This window comes from Pteropus vampyrus, unplaced genomic scaffold (assembly GCF_000151845.1).
Source record: "Pteropus vampyrus isolate Shadow unplaced genomic scaffold, Pvam_2.0 Scaffold37, whole genome shotgun sequence".
Taxonomy (NCBI): Eukaryota; Metazoa; Chordata; class Mammalia; order Chiroptera; family Pteropodidae; genus Pteropus; species Pteropus vampyrus.
Genome location: NW_011888818.1, coordinates 7402991 through 7425629, shown reverse-complemented (window position 1 = coordinate 7425629; position 22639 = coordinate 7402991). Strand labels below are relative to the sequence as shown.

The following is a 22639-nucleotide window of genomic DNA, read 5'->3' as shown; positions in this document are numbered from 1 at the left end:
CTCTGTGTGTTGTTGTAGTATCTTCATCTGGCTGTCTGTATCAGGGTAATGCTGGCCTCATAAAATAAGTGAGGAAGTGTTTCCTCCTCTTCAGTGTTTTTGAGAATCAGGAGGATTGGTGTTAATTCTTCATATGTTTGTTAGAATTCTGAAATGAAGCCATTTAGTCGTTGGGTTTTCTCTGTTGGTAGTTTTTTGGTTACTGATTCAGTCTTTTTAGGTTTATTCAGATTTTCTATTTCTTCAGTCTTAGTAGGTTATATGTTTTTAGGAATTTCTGCATTTCTTCTTGGCTATACAATTTGTTGGTATACAGTTGTTCATAGGATTCTCTTAAAATCCATATTTCTGTAGTATTGGTTGTAATATTTCATTTCCGACTTTATTATTTGAATAATTTTTTTCTTAGTCTAGCTATGGGGTTGTCAATTTTATTGATAGTTTAAAAACAATTTTTAGTTTGAATTTTTCCTATTTACTATTTTGTTTACCTATGCTCTAATCATTATTATTTCCTTCCTTCTGCCTGCTTTAGGTTTAGTTTGTTCTTCTACTTGTATGTTAGGTTGTTGATTTGTGCTTTTGCTTTGTTTTTAAATGTACACACTTAAAACTATAAACTTCTTCCTAGCACTACTTTTGCTGCATCCTATAAGTTTTGGTATTTTGTGTTTTTATTTTCATCGTGTCAAAGTAGTTTCTAATTTCCTTTGTGACTTCTTGTTTGACCTGTTGGCTTTCTAAGAGTGTATTGTTTAATTTCCACACATTTGTGGAATTTCCAGTTTTTCTTGTGTTGTTGATTATCTAGTTTCAGTCTGTTGTGATTGGAAAAGATACTGTGTATGATTTCAGTCTTCCTGAATTTGTTAAAATTTGTTTTATGGCTTAACATGTGTTCTATCCTGAAGAATGTTTCATGTGTACTTGAGAAATGTGTATTCTGCTGTTGTTGGGTGGAGTGTTCTGTACATTTCTGTTAGGTTCAGTGCTCTATAGTGTTGTTTAACTCCTCTGGTTCCTTGTTGTTCTGTCTGGTTATTCCATCCATTATTAAAAGTGGGGTATTGAAGTCTCAATATTATTGTGTTGCTGTGTATTTCCTCCTTCAATTCTTTCAAACTTTGCCTCATTAATTTAGGAGTTCTCAGGTTTGGTGCCTAAGTACTTTTTATATCTTTTTGGTGAATTGACCCTTTTATCATTATAATGTCCTTATCTGTCTCTTGTAACAGTTTTTGACTTAAAGTCTATTTTGTCTGATATTAGCATAGATACTACTGTACATTTTTGGTTACCATTTGCATTAAATATCTTTCTGTACTTTCACTTTCAGCCTGTATGTTTCCTTAGATCTAAAGTGTTTCTCTTCTAGACAGCATGTAGTTGGAAGACCAATAACTTTTAATATTAAAAACTGGCTCAGGGAAAGACTCTTTAAAACTGTTAATGTGTATCAAAAGTCATTTAATCTCAGATCAGAGAATTGCTGATGACACCCACTTCTTTTCGAAGCACTTATTTTAAGAATCTTCCTCCAGGTAGTTGAGTTGTACCACTATCCAGAGGAGACTGTCGGGAAAGCTGATCAAACATGGAAATGTAAAAAAAAAATTTTTTTTTTTTTTTATGAAGTCTGAATAGTCAGGTAGGTAATGAAAATCAGAAATTCTGGGAAAGAATTTTAGTAAGAACTTTTAACATTTTAACTTTTGGGTTTTCTTTTAGCTGATAAAAGTGAGGGGGGTGTGTTCTTTTTCTCACACGTTGGGTTTGTCAAAGTGCTAGTTTCTTAATATTGTATCATTAGTTTTCTACAAATATTTGAATGAATTAAAACCTCTCTTTACAAAGCAAAGCTGTTGCGAATCAGCTATTTTAAAGGTAAGACCCCCATACTCTACCCCGGCATTATTTAGCTGCATTGGAGAGCCATTTTGAACATTGATTTTGGCATTATTTTTTCCTGGAACGCTCAAAGAAGATTAACTGATAAAACATTGGCTATATTGTTATATATTTAGGAATTTCAGATTGCCAAAATGAATTTATAAAAACAGCTTTCTCTGTTTTTTTTATTCTTTATTCCTTAAAAGTTGTCATTGAAGCAAAGTGGTTGTGCCCGATGGTGCTGTACCTTTTGAGTAAAAACCTCTTGAAAAAGGTGATATCTTAGAAATCTCTTTAGTTATTGAATAGATTTTAAATTAAGCCGGTCCTTCTATGACCAAAAGTGCCTTGTCGTAAGTGCTCTGTAAAAAATGTTTTATTAGTGTAGGAACAGTGTTTTAATTCTAGAAAAAATCCGATGACCTTGGATTTCCTTCAGAGGCTCTTGCACATTTATGGTTAATAATATTTTCTTAGCATTCATCTTTTCTTAACTCAGAGCTGCCTATTTTATAACTGCTTCCTTTTTTTATGGACATTGTGTCTTTATTTTTTTGAGAATCTGAGATATTCTTATTTTAAAGTCTTTGAATGTATAGTTTTTGACCTCATTTTTAGCAGGAGTGTTGTTTATTTTGGTATACCCCTCTCTAACTGGTGTTTTTCTGGTCGTCTCTGCCTTGCCCCTTGTATTTGCTTTTCTTTAGAAGGAAGTCTAATGTTGGAAGCTTTGGGTTCTTATTCTCTAGGAATATTGTGTAAAAGTCAAGAATTAGTCCCTGAACCAGTGGATGACTTGACCTAGTTCATTTTCATATGCCTCTCTGTCTTTTTCATTTGCATTGTTTCAGCCTTGGGTAGCAGTTATAGCTTTTATTGCCTTCTTCTACAAGTGCGAGAGCCTCGTTTCAACCCCAGATTTCATAAAATGAGCCTGACTTTTGTTTCCACTATCCATGCTATGAGATGATTTTAGTCTCTATTATTACAGTTAATTTCTTAGGTGTCTCATGCATTAAGATTTTAAAACAAGTAATTTGCTTGTTTCTGCTTTCTTCTTTTACTTCTAGGGGTATAGGAAGTTTAGGAACTACTGTGGTTTATTGGAAAGTATGTTGCGTCCTAACAGGTAACCATAAGTCTGTTTCCTTATTTTTAAGTGCAGATAATAACTTGAACAATGGTTGTGAAGTTGAAATGTTATTATATTTATGAAAGTGTTTTATAAACTGAGAAATATAATCTAAATGTTAGATTTTGTTACTATATTTAAATCTGCTTTTGATTTTCAGATTCTGTTGACTGGTCATGTATGGGAACAGTCATGTCAAGACAATAGTAGAACACAGATTTCTGATACTAATGTGGTCTCTTTGGAAGATACAACTCACTTGGATTCTGGAGATGACCAGGTATATCTGGTGTAACTGACAAACTACCTTTCTTTTGATAAACAGCATGAGAAATTCTTATTTAGCTGTGAAGAATGGAAAGAGGAGAATTAATATTCCATTTCTCTAATAGATCATGGCAACCTTAATTATATGGAACAGCAGTTCTCTTTTATTTATTTATTTTCATGGTCTCAGGTCTACTTTGCATTCTTAAGTATTTTAAAGAGCTTCATATGGGTTATCTATATTGATATTTAGCTTACTAAAAATTAAAACATTTAAAAATATTTATTTTAAAATAAACCCATTATATATTAACATAAATGACATATTTTAAAATGAACAATGACTTTTTCAAAAAAAATTAGTGCATTATATTACTTTTTTGCATATCTCTTTAATGTTAGGCTTAAAAGAAGACAGTCTATGAGATGATTTTAGTCCCTGTTATTAGAGTTAATTTCTTAGGAATTGCTCCAGAAAAGCAGAACCAGTTGTGTATACATATACACACGCAAATTGGCTCATGTGATTATGGAGGCTGAGAATTCCCAATATCTGTGACTGGAAGATCCAGGAGACCTGATAACATAGTTGCAGTCTGAGTCTGAAGGCCTGAGGACCAAGAATCAGGCCAGCTGATGGTATAAGTTCCATTCTGACCCCATGTTTAAAGGCAGGAAAAGACCAGTTCAAAGACCATCAGGCAGAGAGAACGAATTTCTTACTCAGCTTTTTGTTCTATTTCGACCTTTAATGGATTGGATGAGCCCTGCCCAAATTGGGAACGGCAATCTGCTTTACTTAATCTGTGGATCAAATGTTAATCTCATTCAGATACACCTTCACAGACAGGTTCACTATAACATTTAACCAAATATCTCAGCCCCCTGTGATCCAGTCAACACATAAAATTAACCATCACAACTGGGTTCTCATATCTGCTCTGCATTTAGTCCTTTGGGATATATTGTTTTAGTTGAAATATGTAAAGAAAATCTGGCCTTACATAGAAATGTAGTTAGAAAAGGGAGCCCCACATAAATTTCCTGAAAGGATATCAGTGACCCCCAAGGATCCTTGAATCACACTTTGAGAACTGCTGATCTAGAACATAGTCATAAACTTAGAAGAAATGGAAAACTTATGAGCTAGTAGGAAAAAAGATGATATATTTGGAGGAAAAATAAAGCCTTATTCATAATGATTAAATATTTAAGGTAATTATCTAATAACTTTATAAGAAGGTGCCAAACTATTTTCCAAAGTGACTACCATTTTACATAGTCCACGATGTATGAGAGTTCTAGTTGCTTTGCATTCTTTTAAGCTCTTGGTATTGTCAGTTTAGTTTTTTTTTTTTTTTTTTAAATTTTAGCCATTCTATGTGTATTATAGTGTGTCCTGCTTTTAATATGCATTTTTCTAATGACAAATGATATCGTGCATCTTTTTGTGTGCTTATTTGCTATCCACGTTTCTTTTGTGAAGGATCTGTTTAAATCTTCCCATTTTGGGGGCTGATTTATTCGATTTGTTGAGTTTCGAGAATTCTTTATTCTAAATGCAAGTCCTTTTTCAAATACATGTTTTGCCAGTGTTTTCTCCCAGTCTTTGGTTTTCCTTTAAATTTTCCTGTCTGTTTTTCAAAGAGCAAAAGTTTTAATTTTGATGGATTTGTTTATTGATTTTTGTTTTTTTGTAGTTTATACTTTTTGTGTCCTGAGAAATTTTGGCCTAACCCAAGGTCACAAAGATTTTCTCCTATATTTTTTTCTAAAATAGAGTTTCTCACACTTGCTGCTTTTGACTTTTTAAGCCAGATAATTTTTTATTGTGTGTGGCTGTCCTATGTATTGTAAGATGTTTAGCAGCATCCTTGGTCATTTCCCACTAGATATCAGTAATACTCCCCCATGGTTGACCATATTTGTGTGAGTCTGTTTCTGGATTCTCAATTTCATTGATTCATATGTCTTTCCTTGTGCTAGTACCACACTCTTATTAATTACTGTACTGTCTTGAAATCAGGTAGTGTGAATTCTCCCACTTTGTTTCTTTTTTAAAAAATGTTTTTTAATGCTATATTCTTTGAATTTCTATATAAATTTATTAGACTCACCTTGTCAATTCCTATTTAAAAAGCCTACTGGAATTTTGATTAAGATTGCCTTAAGTATATACATTAATTTAGAGAGAATTGACATCTTAATATGTGTTCTCTAACCCACAAACACAACAGTTCTTTCATTTTTAATTAGGTCTTTAATTTCTTCATCAATGTTTTGTTGTCTTCAGTATACCAAACTAACACATATTTTGTTAGGCTTACTTATATTTTTAAAAGTTTCTATTTTCTATTCATCACCGGTATTTACAAAAATAAGTGACTTTTTTTTTATGTTGACCTCATAGCCTACAACATTGCTAATCTCATTTACTAGTTTTAGTAGTAGCTTTTTTGTAGATTCTTTAGGACTTTCTATGTAGACAGTCATATCAACTGCATTTTTTTCCTTTTTAATATACAGATTACTCTTGAACAATATGGATTTAAATTGTGTGGGTTTACTTATATATGGATTTTTTTTAGTAAATACCTGTACTATTTTTGATCTGTGGCTGGAAGTCTTTGGATGTATGTAAGGGCTGACTGTATGCATTGATCTATGTCATTTTATATAGGGATTTAAGCATCTTCAGATTTTAGTATCCACGGAGGTCCTGGAACCAATCCCCTGTGGGAACCAAGGGTAGTTAGATTTTTGGGGAGCCAAAAGTCATATGTGGATTTTCAACTGCATGGAGGGTTTGGCTCTCCTAACCCCCGGGTGTTGTTCAAGGGTCAACTGTATGTGCCCTGTATCACTGGCTAGGACCTACTTGTTCTTCCACTTGATCTACTTTATGTTCTGACCTCAACTCTGTGAAAGCAAGTATCACCAACAACGTTTACATAGCTGAATACAGTGAACATTTTTTTCTGTCTTCATCTCAGGTGCAGTAAATAGCATTTTACACCAGTAACCATTATATAACTTCTTAAAAATCAGTTCTTGGCTTCTCCTGGTTTTCTTTCTACTTCTTTGGCTATTATCTTTGTTTTCTTTGCTGCTTTATCTTCCCCTTTAAACCTTGAAATCTAAGGTTGCAAACTGTGGACCTGAATATGGCCCAAATGTAGTTTGCAGAAAAAAAATTTTTTTGGCACAGTGTTTTAAAATTTTTGGAACAGAGCACTTTAAAGTGTGTATGCAGTTGCATGGTTGGCCATAAGTCCTATCACTCTTTAATTCCAGGCAGATTTACTCATCTCTGTCACCTCCCTGCCTAGTTTTTGACTTCCGCTTGAAGCATCCTCATGTCATGATTCTCATCTAGATCCAGGGCTTTATATTTAAAAAAATACCAAATTTATATCTCCAACTTTTACTTCTCTCTCAAAGTTTGTATTTATTCAACTGCTTATATGCCATCCCTACTCAAATATGTCAAAATTATTTAGGGAGTTGAGGACCTTTTTATATTGACTTAAAAGGTATAACATAAGGAATCATTGTGTGATAGAAGCATAGCAACAAAATATGCAGAAATAAAAGGAACATTGAACATAAATTTTTAAAAAATTTATTATAGGAAGTTATAAGAGTATGTTTGCATGGGGGAGAGGAATGATTCAGTAGAGAAGGAAAGAGGGAGAATCACATTTGGGAAGGAAGTTATTGGAAAAAAATCAAGGGGGATGGTAAAGTGGAGAGACTTTTTTAAAATAAAGCCACAGGATGAGGATTTTGGTACATAATGGGCTTGTAGATCTGGTGGTAGGAAGATAAGGAAGTTTTATCTGCTATTCACTTAATGCAGTAGGAGATGAAGTCATCAGTTGAAAATGAGGAAGGAGAACTCAGTAGTCCTGAGAAGGTATAAAGTAGTCATTTTAACAAGTCAGCTTACCAGGAAAATAAGTAGAATTTCCAAGCAATGCTGAGTAACTTTGTGTCACTAATTAAAAGAAAACCAGTCTGGCTGTGTGCTTTCTTCAGCAGTGTGCTGCTGCTTGGATTCAAGTAAGAAGATTCAACCAGAACTGAACTTTTGCCAGGCAAATAGGATAGTGGGATAAAAGAGCAAGAAAGTTAAAGATGTTTGTAGGCAGTGATTATAAAGATGACTATGAAGTCTCAGAGTGGTAAAGAGGGAAATATAGGTAAGAAAGGAATTATGAAAAGTGTAAATGTGATAGGATAGTTATCTTCATGAGGTTAAAGAATTATTGCAGTTGAGCTAGAGTAGTAGAGTAAGTGATCTGTGAAGACACAGGATGGGCAGGAAAACAAATGAATACATCTCATGTCAGTAGGCAAGAATAACTGTGGGAGCACGCTTAAAACCATAGTCAAAGGGGGCTGTGACATGAGCCAGGCAGTAGAGATTTTGTTGTAGTGAGAGTCACAAAATGACTAGAATTCCCCTGCTTTAAAACCCTTTGTTGGCCCACTATCCTCTATAGAATGGGGTGATCGTAAAATAAAAAATTTAAAATTAATCATTCTCATATTTCTTTTATTTTCAAGTATTTATTAAAAATGTAAAAAGCATGTTCCTAATAGCAATTTTATGCTATAGATTTGACTAATTTATCCAGCATAGAAGGGATTGAGATATTTCGGAATGTCAAAGATTTACTATTCCATAATACTATAAACTAGTGGTCCTCAACCTTTTTAGTGCCAGGGACTGGTGCTCCTGTGATAATCTGAGGTCTGATAATCTTAGGTGGAGCAAAGGCAGTGATGCTAGTGCTGGGGAGTGGCTACAAATATAGAGGAAGCTTTGCTCGCTCTCCTGCAACACGGCCCAGTTCCTAATAGGCTACAGACCAGTACTGGTCCACAGCCTGGGGGTTGGGGACCACTGCCTTAAACCATAGATAAGTAGCATTAATATTTTAGAATATTTCTCTCTATCTTTTTTTCTCTATATATTTATATGACCGATATTAGGTAATAGACAGTTGTATATCTTTTTTAAAACACTTAACTGAAAGAGCATTTGATTAGTATATTTTAAATGCAGAAAATAACTCTTCAAAGATGAGTCTTGTTTGAAAATGTTTGTAAAAATCTTTCTAAATTGTAATACTTATTTTTATGGATTCTGAGTCATTTGGGAATGAAAAACAAATCTATATTCTCTTAAAAACATTTGTATCGGTCCCTAGGAAGACGACTCTAGTAATAGATTACAAAATAATGAAAATGCATTATATATCTAAGCATGTAGGGTTACCATCAATATAATGCCATCTTTTTATATTTTTATTTAAATAAACATAAAATTAAAGGGATTCATTATTTAACCAAAAATTTTAGATAAAACTACAAATGGAGGAAACATGGTAAAGAGAAAAACAACTAAGTTAGAAAATATAATAAAATTGTTAAATTCAATATAGAAAAAATGAATACATTTCTTGTAAGTCCAGTCAAGAAATAAAAAACTTAATGAAATAGACTTAATATAAACCTATCAAAGCTTATAGAGGTGGACTAGGACTACAAAAGAGGAAATGGAGAAAGTTCTAATAGTATTAGCCATCAAAAAGGTTTCTGGATCTAATAGATTCACTGGTGAAATCATTTATATTTTCAAGGAAAATTGAATTTCCTTGTATAAAATAAATATGGAATAAAGTTGTAGAACATTTTAAAATACTGATTAATCTTATTATGATCCTGTATGAGTGAAAAAGTTAGAGACTGTGCTAGCAAATGTGATTGAGTTCGATCCACCACTACCAAGTAAGAAATGTGAAAATGTTGCAATATAAAGAAATATATTGCTATACTTTACCAGATTTAATTGAAAATGAAAGAAATGAAAAATGTCACAACTAAAACCACAGAAATACAAAAGACCACAAGAGACTACTACGAGCAGTTATACACTAACAAATTGGAAGAGATGGATAAATTTCTAGAAACATAACAACCTACCAAGACTGAATCAAGATGTCATAGAAAATCTGAACAAACCTATTACTAGTGAAAAGTTGAATCAGTAATTAAGAACCTTCTAACAAACAGAAAAGTCCAGGACCAGATGGCTTCATTGGTCTACCAAACCTTCTTAATATCAATCACTCTCAAACTCTTTCAAAAAAATAGAAGGGGAGAGAAACTCTTTCAAATTCATTTTATGAGGCAGCAGTACCCTGATACCAAAACCAGACAAAGATGCCACAAGAAGAAAAAATTATAGGCAATGAACAGAAATGCAAAAATCCTCAACAAAATATTAGCAAACCAAATTAAGCAATACATCGAAAGGATCATGCACCATGATCAAGTGGGATTTATTCTAGGAATGCAAGGATGTTTCAACATTCACAAATTTGTCAATGTGATATATACTTCATTAGCAAAATTAAGGATAAAAGTCATACGATCGTCTCAGTAGATGTAGAAAAAGCATTTGACAAAATTCTACATCCATTTATAATAAAAACTGTCAACAAAGCAGGTATAGAGGGAATGTGCCTCAACAGTAAAAGCCCATGGCTAGTATCATACTCAATGGTACAAAGCTGAAGGCTTTTCCTCTAAGATCAGGAACACTCACTGACAAGATGCGCGCTCGCCACTTTTATTCAACGTAGTTGGAACTCCTAGTCAGGTAGTTAGGCAAGCGAAAGAAATAAAAGGCAACCAAATCAAAAAGGAAGACGTAAAACTGTCTCTGTTCATAGATGACATGATTTATAATGAATAATGTTCTATGAAGTTGTAGGATATAAAATCAGTACACAAAAATCAGTTGTGTTTCTATACACTAATAATGTACAATCAGAAAAAGAAAAAGAGAATCCCATTTACAATTATATCAAAAAGAATCAAATATCTAGGAAGAAATGTAACCAAGTAGGTGAAAGATCTGTATACCGAAAACTATAAGACATTGATGAAAGAAGTTGAAGAAGACACACAAAAAAATGGAAAGATATTCCATGCTCATGAATTGGAAGAATCAATGTTAAAATGTCCATACTATTTAAAGCAATCTACAGATTCACTGCAGTCCCTGTCAATTCCAATGGCATTTTTCACAGAAATGAACAAAAAAAATCTCCAAATTTGTATGGAACTACAGAAGACTAATTGGAAAAGCAATCTTGAGAAAGAACAAAGCTGGAAGCATCGTGCTTCCTGATTTCAAACTATATTTCAAAGTTATAATAATCAGACAGTATGGTATTCGCATAAAAACAGACACATAGATCAGTGGAACAGAACAGAGAGCCCAGAAATAAACCCACGCATACATGGTCAATTTACAACAAAGGAGCCAAGAATATACAATAGGAAAAGGACAGTCTCTTCAATAGTGTTAGAAAAGCAGGACAGCCACATGCAAAAGAATGAAATTGAACCATTGTCTTATACTGTACATAAAAATTAACTCAAAATGGGTTAAAGATTTTAAGGTAAGACCTGAAACTATATAACTCCTAGAAGAAAACATAAGCAGTAAGCCCTTTGACATAGACCTTGGCTATGATTTTTTGAATCTGACATTAAAAGCAAAAGCAACAAAAGAAAAAAAATGAGTGTGACTACATTAAACTGGAAAGCTTCTCTACAGCAAAAGAAACCCAAGAAAACCAGTGGAAAGAATATTTGCAAGTTGAATATCTGAAAAAGGCTTAATATCCAAAATATATAAATAACTCATATATAACTCAATAGGAAAAACCAAATAATCTACTTAGAAAATGGGCAGATGGTCTGAATAGACATTTTTCCAAAGGCATACAGATGGCCAACAGGTACATGAAAAGATAGCATCATTAATCGTCAGGGAAAAATGAAAATCAAAACCATAATGAGATACTATCTCAGACCTGTTTGAATAGCTATTATCAAAAAGACAAGAAATAATAAGTATTGGTAAGGATGCAGAGAAAAGGAAATCCTTGTACCCTCTTGGTGGAAATGTAAATTGGTACAGTTACTATGGAAAACAGTATGGAGATTCCTCTAAAAATTAAAAATAAAATTACCATATGATCCAGCAATTTCTCTTCTGGGTATTTATCCAAAGAAAATGAAAATACTAACTTGAAGATATATGTACCCCCATTTTCACTGCAGTTTTATTTACTATAGTCAAGATGTGCAAACAACCTAAGTGTCTATCGTTGGATGAATGGATAAAGAAAATGTTGTATATGTCATACAAAGGATAAAATCTTGCAATTAGTGACAACATGGATGGATCTTGAGGACATTATGCTAAATGAAATAAGTGGGACACAGAAAGACAAATACTGTATGATCTCTCTCATATGTGGACTCTAAAACAATAACAAAAAACGAAGCCCTAGATACAGAGAACAGATGGGTGATTCCAGGGGGTGGGAGAAATGGGTGAACTGTTTTTTCTTTTAGTTTAAATAAGTTGAATAAAAATTTTTTTAAAAAGAAAAAATGCTGGTTAATCTTATGACTATATATGACTGAAAATGTTAAAGACTGTGATATTGAATATGATTAAAAGTCTAACCTACCACTATCAAATAAGAAATCAGAAGATGTTGCAATATAAAGACATCTATTGCTATACTTCGAGATTTAATTGGGAAAAAAGATGTTATGTAGTTTGATCAAATGTAGTGCTCGTCCTAGTCACATTAATTCAATGTGAAAATAAAAGAATACTTTCATAGCATGATAGGAATCATTTTCTTAATTATTAAGTAATACCAAATTTAGAAAGAAAATGCCTTATAAAAAAATGTTATCATCAGTATTTAGTTCAACTTTAATTTAACATTGCTACTTAGTGTAGTCTGTGGATTGGTGCCAGTTCATTAATTTCTTGTTACTGGTCTCTAAAGAGATAAGTACAAGAATTGAGCGGAAATATTTAGAAACTTTATAGCATTTTGACAGAGTGGTTTTATGAACTAGAAATGAGACATTTAGGCTTGTGTTTTATATTTGGGCTTATATATCTTTTAAATTTCATTTTTCTAGTTAGCTTGTCATTTTTATTTATTTATTTTAATTTACTTGTTATTTTTTATTAGTATTTTAATAAAATGTCTTTCTGTGATGAATTAGATGTAGGAAAAACTGATGCTTCCCATAAGTATTTTTAGAAGCATTGCTGTGAATCATGCCACTAATGTAAGAGTAAGCATTTCAAAGAGACAAATGTGTCACTATTCATGGATATGATAATGTTACATATTGAAAGGAGCAAAGAGTCCACTAGAAACTAGTATAGCTAATAAGAATTAAGTATAGTGGTCACATGTAGAGAATATTGTAGCTTTGAGTGTGGAAATTTTTTTTTTTTTAGTTTTATTGTAATTGTAAGATTTCACGTAGAACCAAATTTATTGTTTTAATGATGAGAACTGTTAAAGAATGGGTAGTAATGGGAAGGTCAAATATATAGTTAACATTGTGAAAAACAGAACAGCTTTCCTTTTATAAACTTTGATGAGAATGTCATCAAATAGGAAGCTATATGATGCATGAGTGGACATTTTAATCTAAATGTTAATGTATGTTAATTCAGTTAATAACTTAGCATATTTTCCTTCAAAATTATTGTTTTAGAGAACAGAATCTTGGCATTTTCTTCCTCAAGAAATCGACTCTTCTCACACCTTGGATACAACTCAGACCAGGTTTAATGTGAGAAAGGAAAGGACAGAAGTGACAGACTCCCCCTCTGTGGAGGAAGGTATATTGACCCAATCAGAAAATCAAGTAAAGGAGCCCAACAGAGATCTCTTATGTTCTCCATTGCTAGGTAATGCCTCTTTTTTTTTTTTTTTTTTAAAAAAAAAAAAAAAACTAGTAGTAATACTTCACATTTATGGAACACTTTTGGGGAACTGCAAGTCCTGCATCTAAATCTTTTCTTGAGTTGAGCTCTGTAGAGCCATACTCACAGGTATTAGCTTATTTCTAGTTTTCCACACAGGCCAGCTGATGTAGTTATGTTAAATGTGCACTTGCCCTTCATTTAATCATATTCTATTGCTCATGGAAGGCAGAAAGGTGATGATTTCCTCTCTAGTGGATATGCATCCTCCGTCCTGATTTTGTGGAGGTTTTACTTGGGGTAAACCATATATCTTTTGACTACTCAGCAATGGAGACTCCATGATCCTTAAAATACAAATAAAAAACAAATGTTAATGCTTACCTCATTAGATTCTTAGAATTAGTTAAGGTATATGTTATTATTCTCAGTTTTCAGACCCAAAAATTGAGATAAAGAGGTTAAATGACTTGTCTGAGGTAGATCTTAGTGCTTTCCTCTGCTTAGTATAGAACTGATTTATTAGCTCTTTATAAAAGGTAAAGTTTAAATACGTTTCAAATCATCAAAGTAGGAGATAGAATTGTACTGTTAACACTTTGGATCATTGCTGGTATGTAAGAATGCTAAACCAATATGATAATTGAAATTTTTTCATATCTGAATTATAATTTGGACAAATATTTTATTTTTCCTTCAGATTTTTTTCCCCAAATATTTGAAAAACAAAAACAGAACACATTTTAGAATTAGCTTTTGTCAGAGGAATGGGATTCAGCCATGAGGTTGTTTTGTCAGAATATTTTAGGGGAGCATGAATAGGAATTAATTCTAATTATTTTCAAATGTAACCTAATGCTATCCAAATCAAAATATCAGTGCAGTGTTTTCTGTGATGTGGATCATCAGAGTCAGTTTTAGTTTCACATTTTAAGAAAGTTGTTGACAACATTAATGTTCTTTTGTGAGAGGAGATACTTTGCTCTGATCAAGTATTTAAAGGGCTGTCATGCTAAAGAGAGAGCAACTTATTTTCATTTATTCATTTATTTAACAGATACCTAAGTACCTTTTCTGTGTTTGATGTTAGGGATATATAGATGAAAGCTACATCATCTTTTGGGAAGACAAGCCAGTAAAAAGAAAATGACAGTACCATATATAAGTATTTTAATGGTTTATAGCAGGATGTGCAAACTGCAGACCACGGGCCAAAGCCTGATTTTATATGAGCTAAGAATGGGTTTTGCATTTTTAAAAGATTGTAAAAACCAAAAAAAAGTATATGTGACTGAGACCATATATGACCAAGAAAGCCTAAAATATTTACTACCTGGCCTTTTATAAAAAAACTGTTTTCTAATTCCTAGTTTAGAGGTTAAAATGAGAATACATAACTTAATAGAGAGGCTATTTTAAAGTCGATATAAGAAAGAACTTTCTAATAGAGTCATTTAGTAGTGGAAAGGCTATATACCAACAAAAAAAAGTGAACTTATGTCATGGCAAACTATCAAGTAAATTTCTCTAATAATAGAATTTTAGCATTGGGTAGGAGAGCGTGTATATTTGAGCTTCTCAAATGTTTTCTAATGTAAAGCTTTTTAACACCAGCTTCTCATTTACTACAGATAAAACAGAATATTTTTAATTATTAGAACAGATCCCTGGATCTGATGAGCCAGGAAATTTCATCATTGCTGTGTTCATTCATGTTATGCATAAATATAGTCATTGCGGGGTATATTAGTCTCAGTAGTGGCAAATGTCATAATGAAAACCGGTGCTGGAAAGGTTAGTTCTCTAAAAAAACAGTGATCCAAGCTATCAACAGTATCTATATATGAGGAAATGCCGGCTCTTTGTTGAAAAACCTTAATGATTCTTAGAGGGGTGACTTATCAAGCTTATAAAATGAAGGTAGTGAAGTTTTAAGACTGAGTCTGTAAGCCAAGGCCAAAGAGGAACCATACCAATTGGTCCTTGGTGGAATAGGTTTCTCATTTTTAATTCATTCAGTAAATAAATAATAATAATTCTATTTTGAGTGCCTACTAAGTGAAGCAGGTACTTTGCTAGGCACTAAGATACAGCTGTGAATAAAGCAGACATGGAGTTTTTAATCTAGGTGGGAAGCAGACAGACCAAAGATTAAAACAAAAATGTCATGGTTATGATAGGGAAGGTGTACAGTGTTATAGGTATTCTGAAACCAAGAAAGTAAATTGTAGCAACAGTAGTACATTCATATTGAAAGAACCATTTAGTTTTAGCAAAATATCACCTATCTAGTTGAATTAATATTAAATAGGATGCTGTTGGTTGTATAGTTTTGTTTCTATTAATATTTAATTTTTTGTTTTGTAGTTGTATAAATCTTATAAGTAATAAGGAGTTTATACCTAGTCTGTACGTATTTAAGGGCATTATAATAAGAATTATTTAAGTTGGCATTCAGGAATTAAGAATATTTTTCCTTTAAGTCTGCAGTTCTCAAACTTTTTCGTCACAGGACTACTTTTCACACTTTAAAGTTACTGAAGACTCTAAAGACATTTTGTTTAATGTGGGTTATTGGTGTTCTATCGTAGAAATTAAAACTCACCATTTTATAAAAGATTATTAACTCATTAAACATAACTTCATTGTATTTATCATAAATTATATAGCTTTTTAGAAAAACATATTACAAAACAAAATATTTAGAAGAGTAACATTCTTTTACTTAAAAAACTCTGACATCTGACTTAATAGAAAACAAGTAGTTTCTGATACCTGCTTCTGCATTCAATATCATACATGGTGTTGCTTCTGGAAAATTCTAGTATACCCTTGTGAGAGAATGAGTAAGGCGTATGATATTTTAATATTATTTTGAGTATAGTTGGGACCCTCGGCACCTCCTAAGAATGTCTTAGGGATTCCCAGGAGCCTGTGGACCACACTTTGATATAAGACGGAAAAAATCACTCATATGGCTAAAAGCACTTGCTAAAAAGTTAATGTTTAGGTTCAGATCTTACTCTGGCACTTAGGCTATTGAATATAGACAAATTATTTAATATTCCTTAAGTTTTGTAGTCATGTTTCCTCTCCTATAAAATGGATTTAATAATACCCACCCATCCTTCAAGATTGTCATGGGATTGAATGAAATATTATATGTTTAGGGCTTGGACCTAGTCAGGCTATCAGTAAATGGTAGTTGCTGCTGCTCATTAGTATGTTAGCATATTAAAGCTTGTAGAAACTTCCAGATGGTGGCATATTTAGGTTCTTTAAAGTATTACGTGGCTGAACTAAACAGTTAATTTTCAGCATTCTCAATATTTTCATATTTGAAACTTTGCAGTCATACAAGACAGTTTTGCTTCTCCTGATTTGCCTTTGCTGACATGTTTGACACAAGATCAAGAGTTTGGGCCTGATTCCTTATTTCATGAAAGTGAACTAGATTTTGCACCTCTGAGGTAGGATGGTTTATTTTTTCTGTTTGCATGTAACCTTTTCTACTCTTCCTTTTCTTGTTCTTGGTTGTTACTAATAGTAATGACTTCAGCCTAAGGTGAGACTTTGGGATGGAGGTTAGATAATCTCAGAACACACTCTGAAGGTAGCAAAGGCCTAAGTTAAGACATGATGCATATCAATCTGTCATAGTAATATATATGTAAAAATGAGCCAACTTACTATAGTTTATTTTAAAATAATTTCTAATATATTCTAGCATTTCTGGTATATTTTAATTTAGAAGGCACACCGGATTTTTCTTTTTTATATATTTCTCCTTTTGCGTCCCATCAGCCCACCCCCATTTTGTAAAAAACATTTATTTCATAGTCACTTAACTTGTTTGGCACTCTCTTTTTGGTCAGCTGATATTGAATGAGCCTAGGTATCTTTCCTTACCTTATAAGAGGTGTGAATATGAAGTAATAAGATTTTTTTAACAGATGAAGTCCAAATTAATAGTTATTTCAAACTAATACCCTTAGAATAGTCATATGGGAGACAAGTCTGGAATTCTCTCCAACATTTGAAATTATCCAAAAATGTTTTATTTTAGAACTAAAAAAAAAAAGAAACCTTATATTTAAAACTACAGATGTTTACCTAGTAAAAATCTCTGCCCTTCTGCTTTGTATTACTTTATCATTTTACAATTACTCTTATGACAAATGTTTTGTATGTTGAAGTTACTGTTTTATTTTTGGGAGTAGATCACTTCTTACGTGGTTTTCAAGAGCATAATAAATTTTAAAAAAGCATAATAAATGACTAAGAAAAGAATTAATGCAGGTTAAGTAGATTTTAAATTATGGTAGGTCATAAACATTTTAATTAGTAAAGTTTGAATTTTTCTTTAAAGAATAATATTTTTTGGTCAGTATGAAAATATTTATGTTTTTTGGCAATATTGTTTTAGGGGAAGCCTGAGAAAATACCAGTCATAGGATGGTGGTTCACCTTTGTTTATAAACAATTTGCCTTGTTTAGTCATTAGTCACCTTAAAGGAATTTGAAATTAGAACTTTGTTTTTATTAGAACACGCTTTTCAAATAACCCTGATATCAGTGACATAACAGCTTAAGTGTTTTTTCATGTTAAAAAAATAATTTTTTAAAATGTGTAATTTACTTATTTTTAACTGTATATTTTCAGGGGAATTCCTGGTAAGTCTGAAGATACCGAGTGGTTTTCTCGACCGTCTGAAGTTAGTGAAGCTTTATTCCAGGCAGCCTCGGAAGTAGCTTCAGATTTAGGTAACAGTCGCTTTAGTGTATCTCAGCACCCACTTATAGGTAGTTCAGCTGTAGAGTCTCAGAGCTCTTTTTTACCTCCTGAACAAGGAACCAAAGAGGAGACTATTTCATCTGATACAGTTGATGAACTGAAAACCCCCAAAGACTCTGATAGTTATGCTCTTTGTTCATATATGTCATGGAAGACACAAGAAGTTACACAGGAGCCAGAAACTGACTTAGCTGATAAAGATCAAGTTTCCTTTTCAACTTCATCTGATACAAGTGATGAATGCGTAACTCCTAAAGAAAGTGACACTTTTGTTGTTGCTTGTTCGTATGTGCAGTATTGGAAACAGGAATTTTTACAGCAATCAGAAAACTATTTAACCAGAGAGGACCATGATCCTTGTTCAGATTCATCTGACACAACTGATAAAAATAAAATTCCTGAGGGAAGTGACAGTTTTAGCACCCCTATTTCATGTATGCCATGGAGCAAACAGGGAGTTTCATATCATCCAGGAACATGTTTAATCGGTAAGGACCGTGTTTTTTTTCCGCATGAAGTTGGTCCTCATTTTAATAATAAAATGTCATGTTCTTTCTTGTATTGCTTGTTGGAAAAAAAAATGTCTGATAGTCATTACTTTGAAAGTGTTTATTTAAGGCCTCCAGCTGAGAATGAGGTGAAACAAAAGATGGATTCTTTGGAAGATTATGAAAGAAATGAAGACGGTCTGGGGAAAGAATTTTCTCAATGTTTTGAGCTAAAGGAGAATAGCAGTACTTTAGTATTTTCAGAGGCGCATCCCACATCTTCAGAAATACAGTGTGTTGAGAATGTTATTGTTCCTGATAATTCTGTAAAAGTTTCAGAAACACAAATACTCTCCAGGGGACATGAAGCCTCTACTGTAGAGGCTTCTGGTGGTCTTCTTCAGACTGTTAGATCCAACTTGGATGAGACATCAGAACAACTGTATTTTTGAGAGGAAAGAAACCAAAAGACAAGTTCTGCTTTTGGTGGGAAAAATGTTGATGCTACTGGTCGTGTAGCCTTTGAGGCAGTTATTGCCTCTATTGAACCTTCCAGGAAAGAGAGGATAGTAAATGAAATCCAAACTGACATCAATAAATCTTTTACAAATGACAGCCAACAAAGTGAACCAAAAAATTCAGAGCTTTCCTTATTAAGTTGTAATGATAAAACCTCTTTATTTGGTAAGGCTAGTCATCCACGCTGCCACTCTACTCCTGGGGTGTTTGAACCAGCAGCTTCAAAATCATTGTTGCATAAAAAAGATGATATTAGCTCCCTGTACTGGCATCCTAATTTAAAATCACTCCCCAGTGCTCCTCAGGAAATGTTCATTAAGCCACCTTCTTTTATTCCAGAGCCTAAGTCATCTGCTTCTTTAAGTGAAAAATCTCACAGCCAGGTTGCTGGTCTTTGCAAAACGCAGTCAGCTTTGTTTCAGTGTGATATGGACAGTGAACCATTTCTTCCTATTGGGAAGATAAAGTCTGTTCCTGCTCTTGACCTTGCAGAGAGGGTAGAATCTTCAGACATTATTTATCCACTGAAAGTATCAACTTCGGATTTTTTACAAGATTTAAAGCAGCAACCCTTTGAAGAAGTTGCAAATTCCTCAGACTATATTTTGGGTAAGAATGTAAATTCTAGTCATGTCATTGAAGGTCCATCTGCAGCTGTAGAAAGTAGCTTTTCAGCAAACTTGGCATATGATGCAAAGTCATAAGGTGCTTTACCAATGACTAGCAATGCATCATTAATTGCAGTTGGCCAAGAGAAATTTCTGAAAGCTGATCTAGGCCTAGGTGAAATTCCTCGGCCTATGGGAGCCAAGTCCAGTTTTACGATACATACAATTATGCAAAATGACTCCTATTTTGTAGAAGGCCTCCAGGGGAAGGCTGAATCTGACATCTTTACTCTGGGTGATGATACTGAATGCTGTAGCCTAGATGAAAATGCTGTTGTGTGCAGTAAAAGAGTTGCCGAACTACAAAGAGAGGTGAGACATAGTAAACTGATAGTTGGGGGAAACATGGTCTTTTCCTGTATTGTTTCAGGAAATGGTATTGTTATTTGTTTTTATTTTACCTAACTATTTCCCAGGTATGTGACCAAAGTGACTTGACTGATGAGTGCATTGAGCTAGCAGGCTTCGAAAATTTGCTTGATGATCTAGATATTTGTGACAGCTCCCTGCAGTGGCAGTCTGATTTACATCTACCATCCAAAGAAGAGAGCAGTTTTGAAGAGCTTGTAAGTTTTTCCATTTGACATTTCTAATGGGATTGAGAGAGAAATATTTTAGTTGAAAAATGGGGATAAGAGTACCCATTTCTATCGTCTAATACCTATTTGTGACTTGTAATCTGGTCTTCATATGATATGTAGAATTAAGATCCATTAATTTGTTAGAGATTGGCATAAAAGAAATATTTGTGTTTTGTAGACTGTAAGACTTAGCGTGTTCAGTGGTGTTTTGGAAAAGGCCATCCTTTGGAGCTCCCAGATCTTTCATCTTGAGGCATCCCAACTCTTGCAAGTTGTGCCAGCAAGAACCTTTGGGACAGTGTTAAGATTAGATTAATTCATGGAAGCTTTGATTTGTGCTTTTCTCCCCCCTCCTGCCTTCAACGTACAAGCCTTGGAATAGGCCCCGGAAGTATTCAAGTATTTCTTCTTAGAAGCTCATTAAAGATTTGACTTCAGAGGTATTTTGAAAATGATAAGAACTGTGTTTCCTAGGAAAGGATACTGAGGTGCTTAATGTTCAAACTAGTCAGTGTTCCCAAAGAAAACTACCCTCTTCCTAAATGAGCACTATATAACGTATTATTACATTCCCTTTCTCTCTCTATTTTATCATCATCATTGTGTGTGTACTAGAAAATTATAACTTTGGGGCGTTAGAAAAATTCTTTGTCAACCTTTCTTTTATACAAGACTTTATTTTCCTGAATCCTTGAGTCCCTTGGCTTTAATGTTCCTCTGGTTCCATTGCCCATTCGTTTTTGTCTGATACTATAAGTTCCAACCTGGGTCCCACTTCTTTATAATATATCCTTATATCCTATTAGTCATTGAATTCAGTTAGATAATATATATGGTATACTTAATGTTACTTTCCTTTTCCTGTTTTCCCATGTATAAGATTAGTATGTTATTGGAAAACGACTTTGGGTTGAAACCATATTTAGACTTTTATGTTAAGACAGTTGGCAAGAGGAAATGAATAAAGATATTTTGATGAACTTCTCCTTTTATTTATAATTTGTTGAATTTGAAAAGAATTTTAATATAGAGAATTGTTAGGTTTTATTATCTTCAACATTCTAAAGTAGGCCTTGTTCGGTTCTAATATTCAATCTAATAACAGTGGGGATGAAAATGATAGCTAACACTCTGTTAAAATACAATGCTAAGTTTTACTTACATCAATTTGTTTAGTCGTTTCATCAATCCTGTCAGGTAGGATTATTATCATCTCCATTTTACAATTAATGCTTAGAGGGTTAGGGAACTTGCTTGTGATCATTTAGCAAGTAGGGAACTAGTATTTGAAACTAACCTTATCTGTGTACTTAAGCACTATGCCATAAACTGCCTCCCTGTTTAGCTATTCTTTTTGTTTGTTTGTTTGTTTGTTTGTTACAATACATTGGTTATACCTTTAAATAGGTTATGAAATGATCCCCCTGATTATTCTGTCTTCCCTCTGGCTCTACACATAGCCATTACCTTACTACTGTCTGCATTCCCTATGCCGTGCTTCCCATTCCCATGACCCTCTCTCAACTACTAATTTGTATTTAGCTATTCTTTAGTGAAACCAAGGCTAAGCTTTGGAATTTTTTGGCAAGAATGAAGGTTTTGAAGTCAACTTCAATAAGAGTGACAAAATATGATCAATTTTAAACTTAGAGTTTCCAATATTTTTTATAGTACTACTTTTGTAATTTGCATCAACTTTTTCATATAAATAGACTATATTTAAAGAAATGAAGATATATATTCAGTTAATAATGACATGCTGAGATTAACTCTGACCACATTCCAAATTTTATTTGCCCTTAACTATAGCCTTAAGTATATTTTTTTCAGTCTAGGGAGGATGCTGTTCCCTGTGTTCTTCATTCTTAGCTCTATTCTATGGTCTGGGAGTTACATAATGCCAGTATTAGGGAAGCAAGGAGTCAGATATGGCACTAATCTTCCCATGTGCCTCAGCTTGCTCTCAGAGGGCTTGAAATGCCTTGGTTTCTTCTATGTAGCATTTATATAGTGACTGGCTGATACTTCTTTTCACTTCACTGAAACTAGACTACTAGACACTCACCAGTGGTTTCCTATTCTTTATCATTATTTTCTTTCTTTCTTGTTTCTAGTAGCAGCATATTACATTCTTTTAGCCTCTGTGATAAAATACTGTTTCAGTATCCCTTATTTTGGTCATGTAACTCTAAATATTAATTGTTTACTCCTTAGATTTATTTTCTCTTTGTTTAGTTGCCTTCCCCCCCCTCCCCACCCCTGACCTATTTTCCTTTCAAGTTTTAAATGCTTTTCTCTGTGTGGATGGTTAATATCTCTGGTTTTAGACCCTAATAGACCTATATGCTGTCATGCATGAAATTTTCTTGTGAACATTCCAATCACCTCAAATTCAACTTGCTTATATCAAAATAGCATCTTTTTCCTAAAATCAGACTGACTTGTAGATTTTCTCAGTTCTTTAGAG

The 22639-nt window shown here is 33.2% G+C and overlaps 1 protein-coding gene across 1 annotated transcript in view; it reads left to right on the top strand.

Moving 5' to 3' along the window:
- Positions 1-22639, top strand: part of ALMS1 (ALMS1, centrosome and basal body associated protein) — a 166065-nt gene that overhangs the window by 17629 nt on the left and 125797 nt on the right. Inside the window, exons 3-10 of the mRNA XM_023529497.1 lie at positions 2961-3000; positions 3183-3302; positions 12911-13037; positions 16474-16591; positions 17785-18404; positions 19263-19532; positions 19785-19903; positions 20008-20157. Coding sequence (XP_023385265.1) covers positions 2961-3000; positions 3183-3302; positions 12911-13037; positions 16474-16591; positions 17785-18404; positions 19263-19532; positions 19785-19903; positions 20008-20157 — 1564 coding nt within the window. The remainder of the gene's footprint in view (positions 1-2960; positions 3001-3182; positions 3303-12910; positions 13038-16473; positions 16592-17784; positions 18405-19262; positions 19533-19784; positions 19904-20007; positions 20158-22639) is intronic.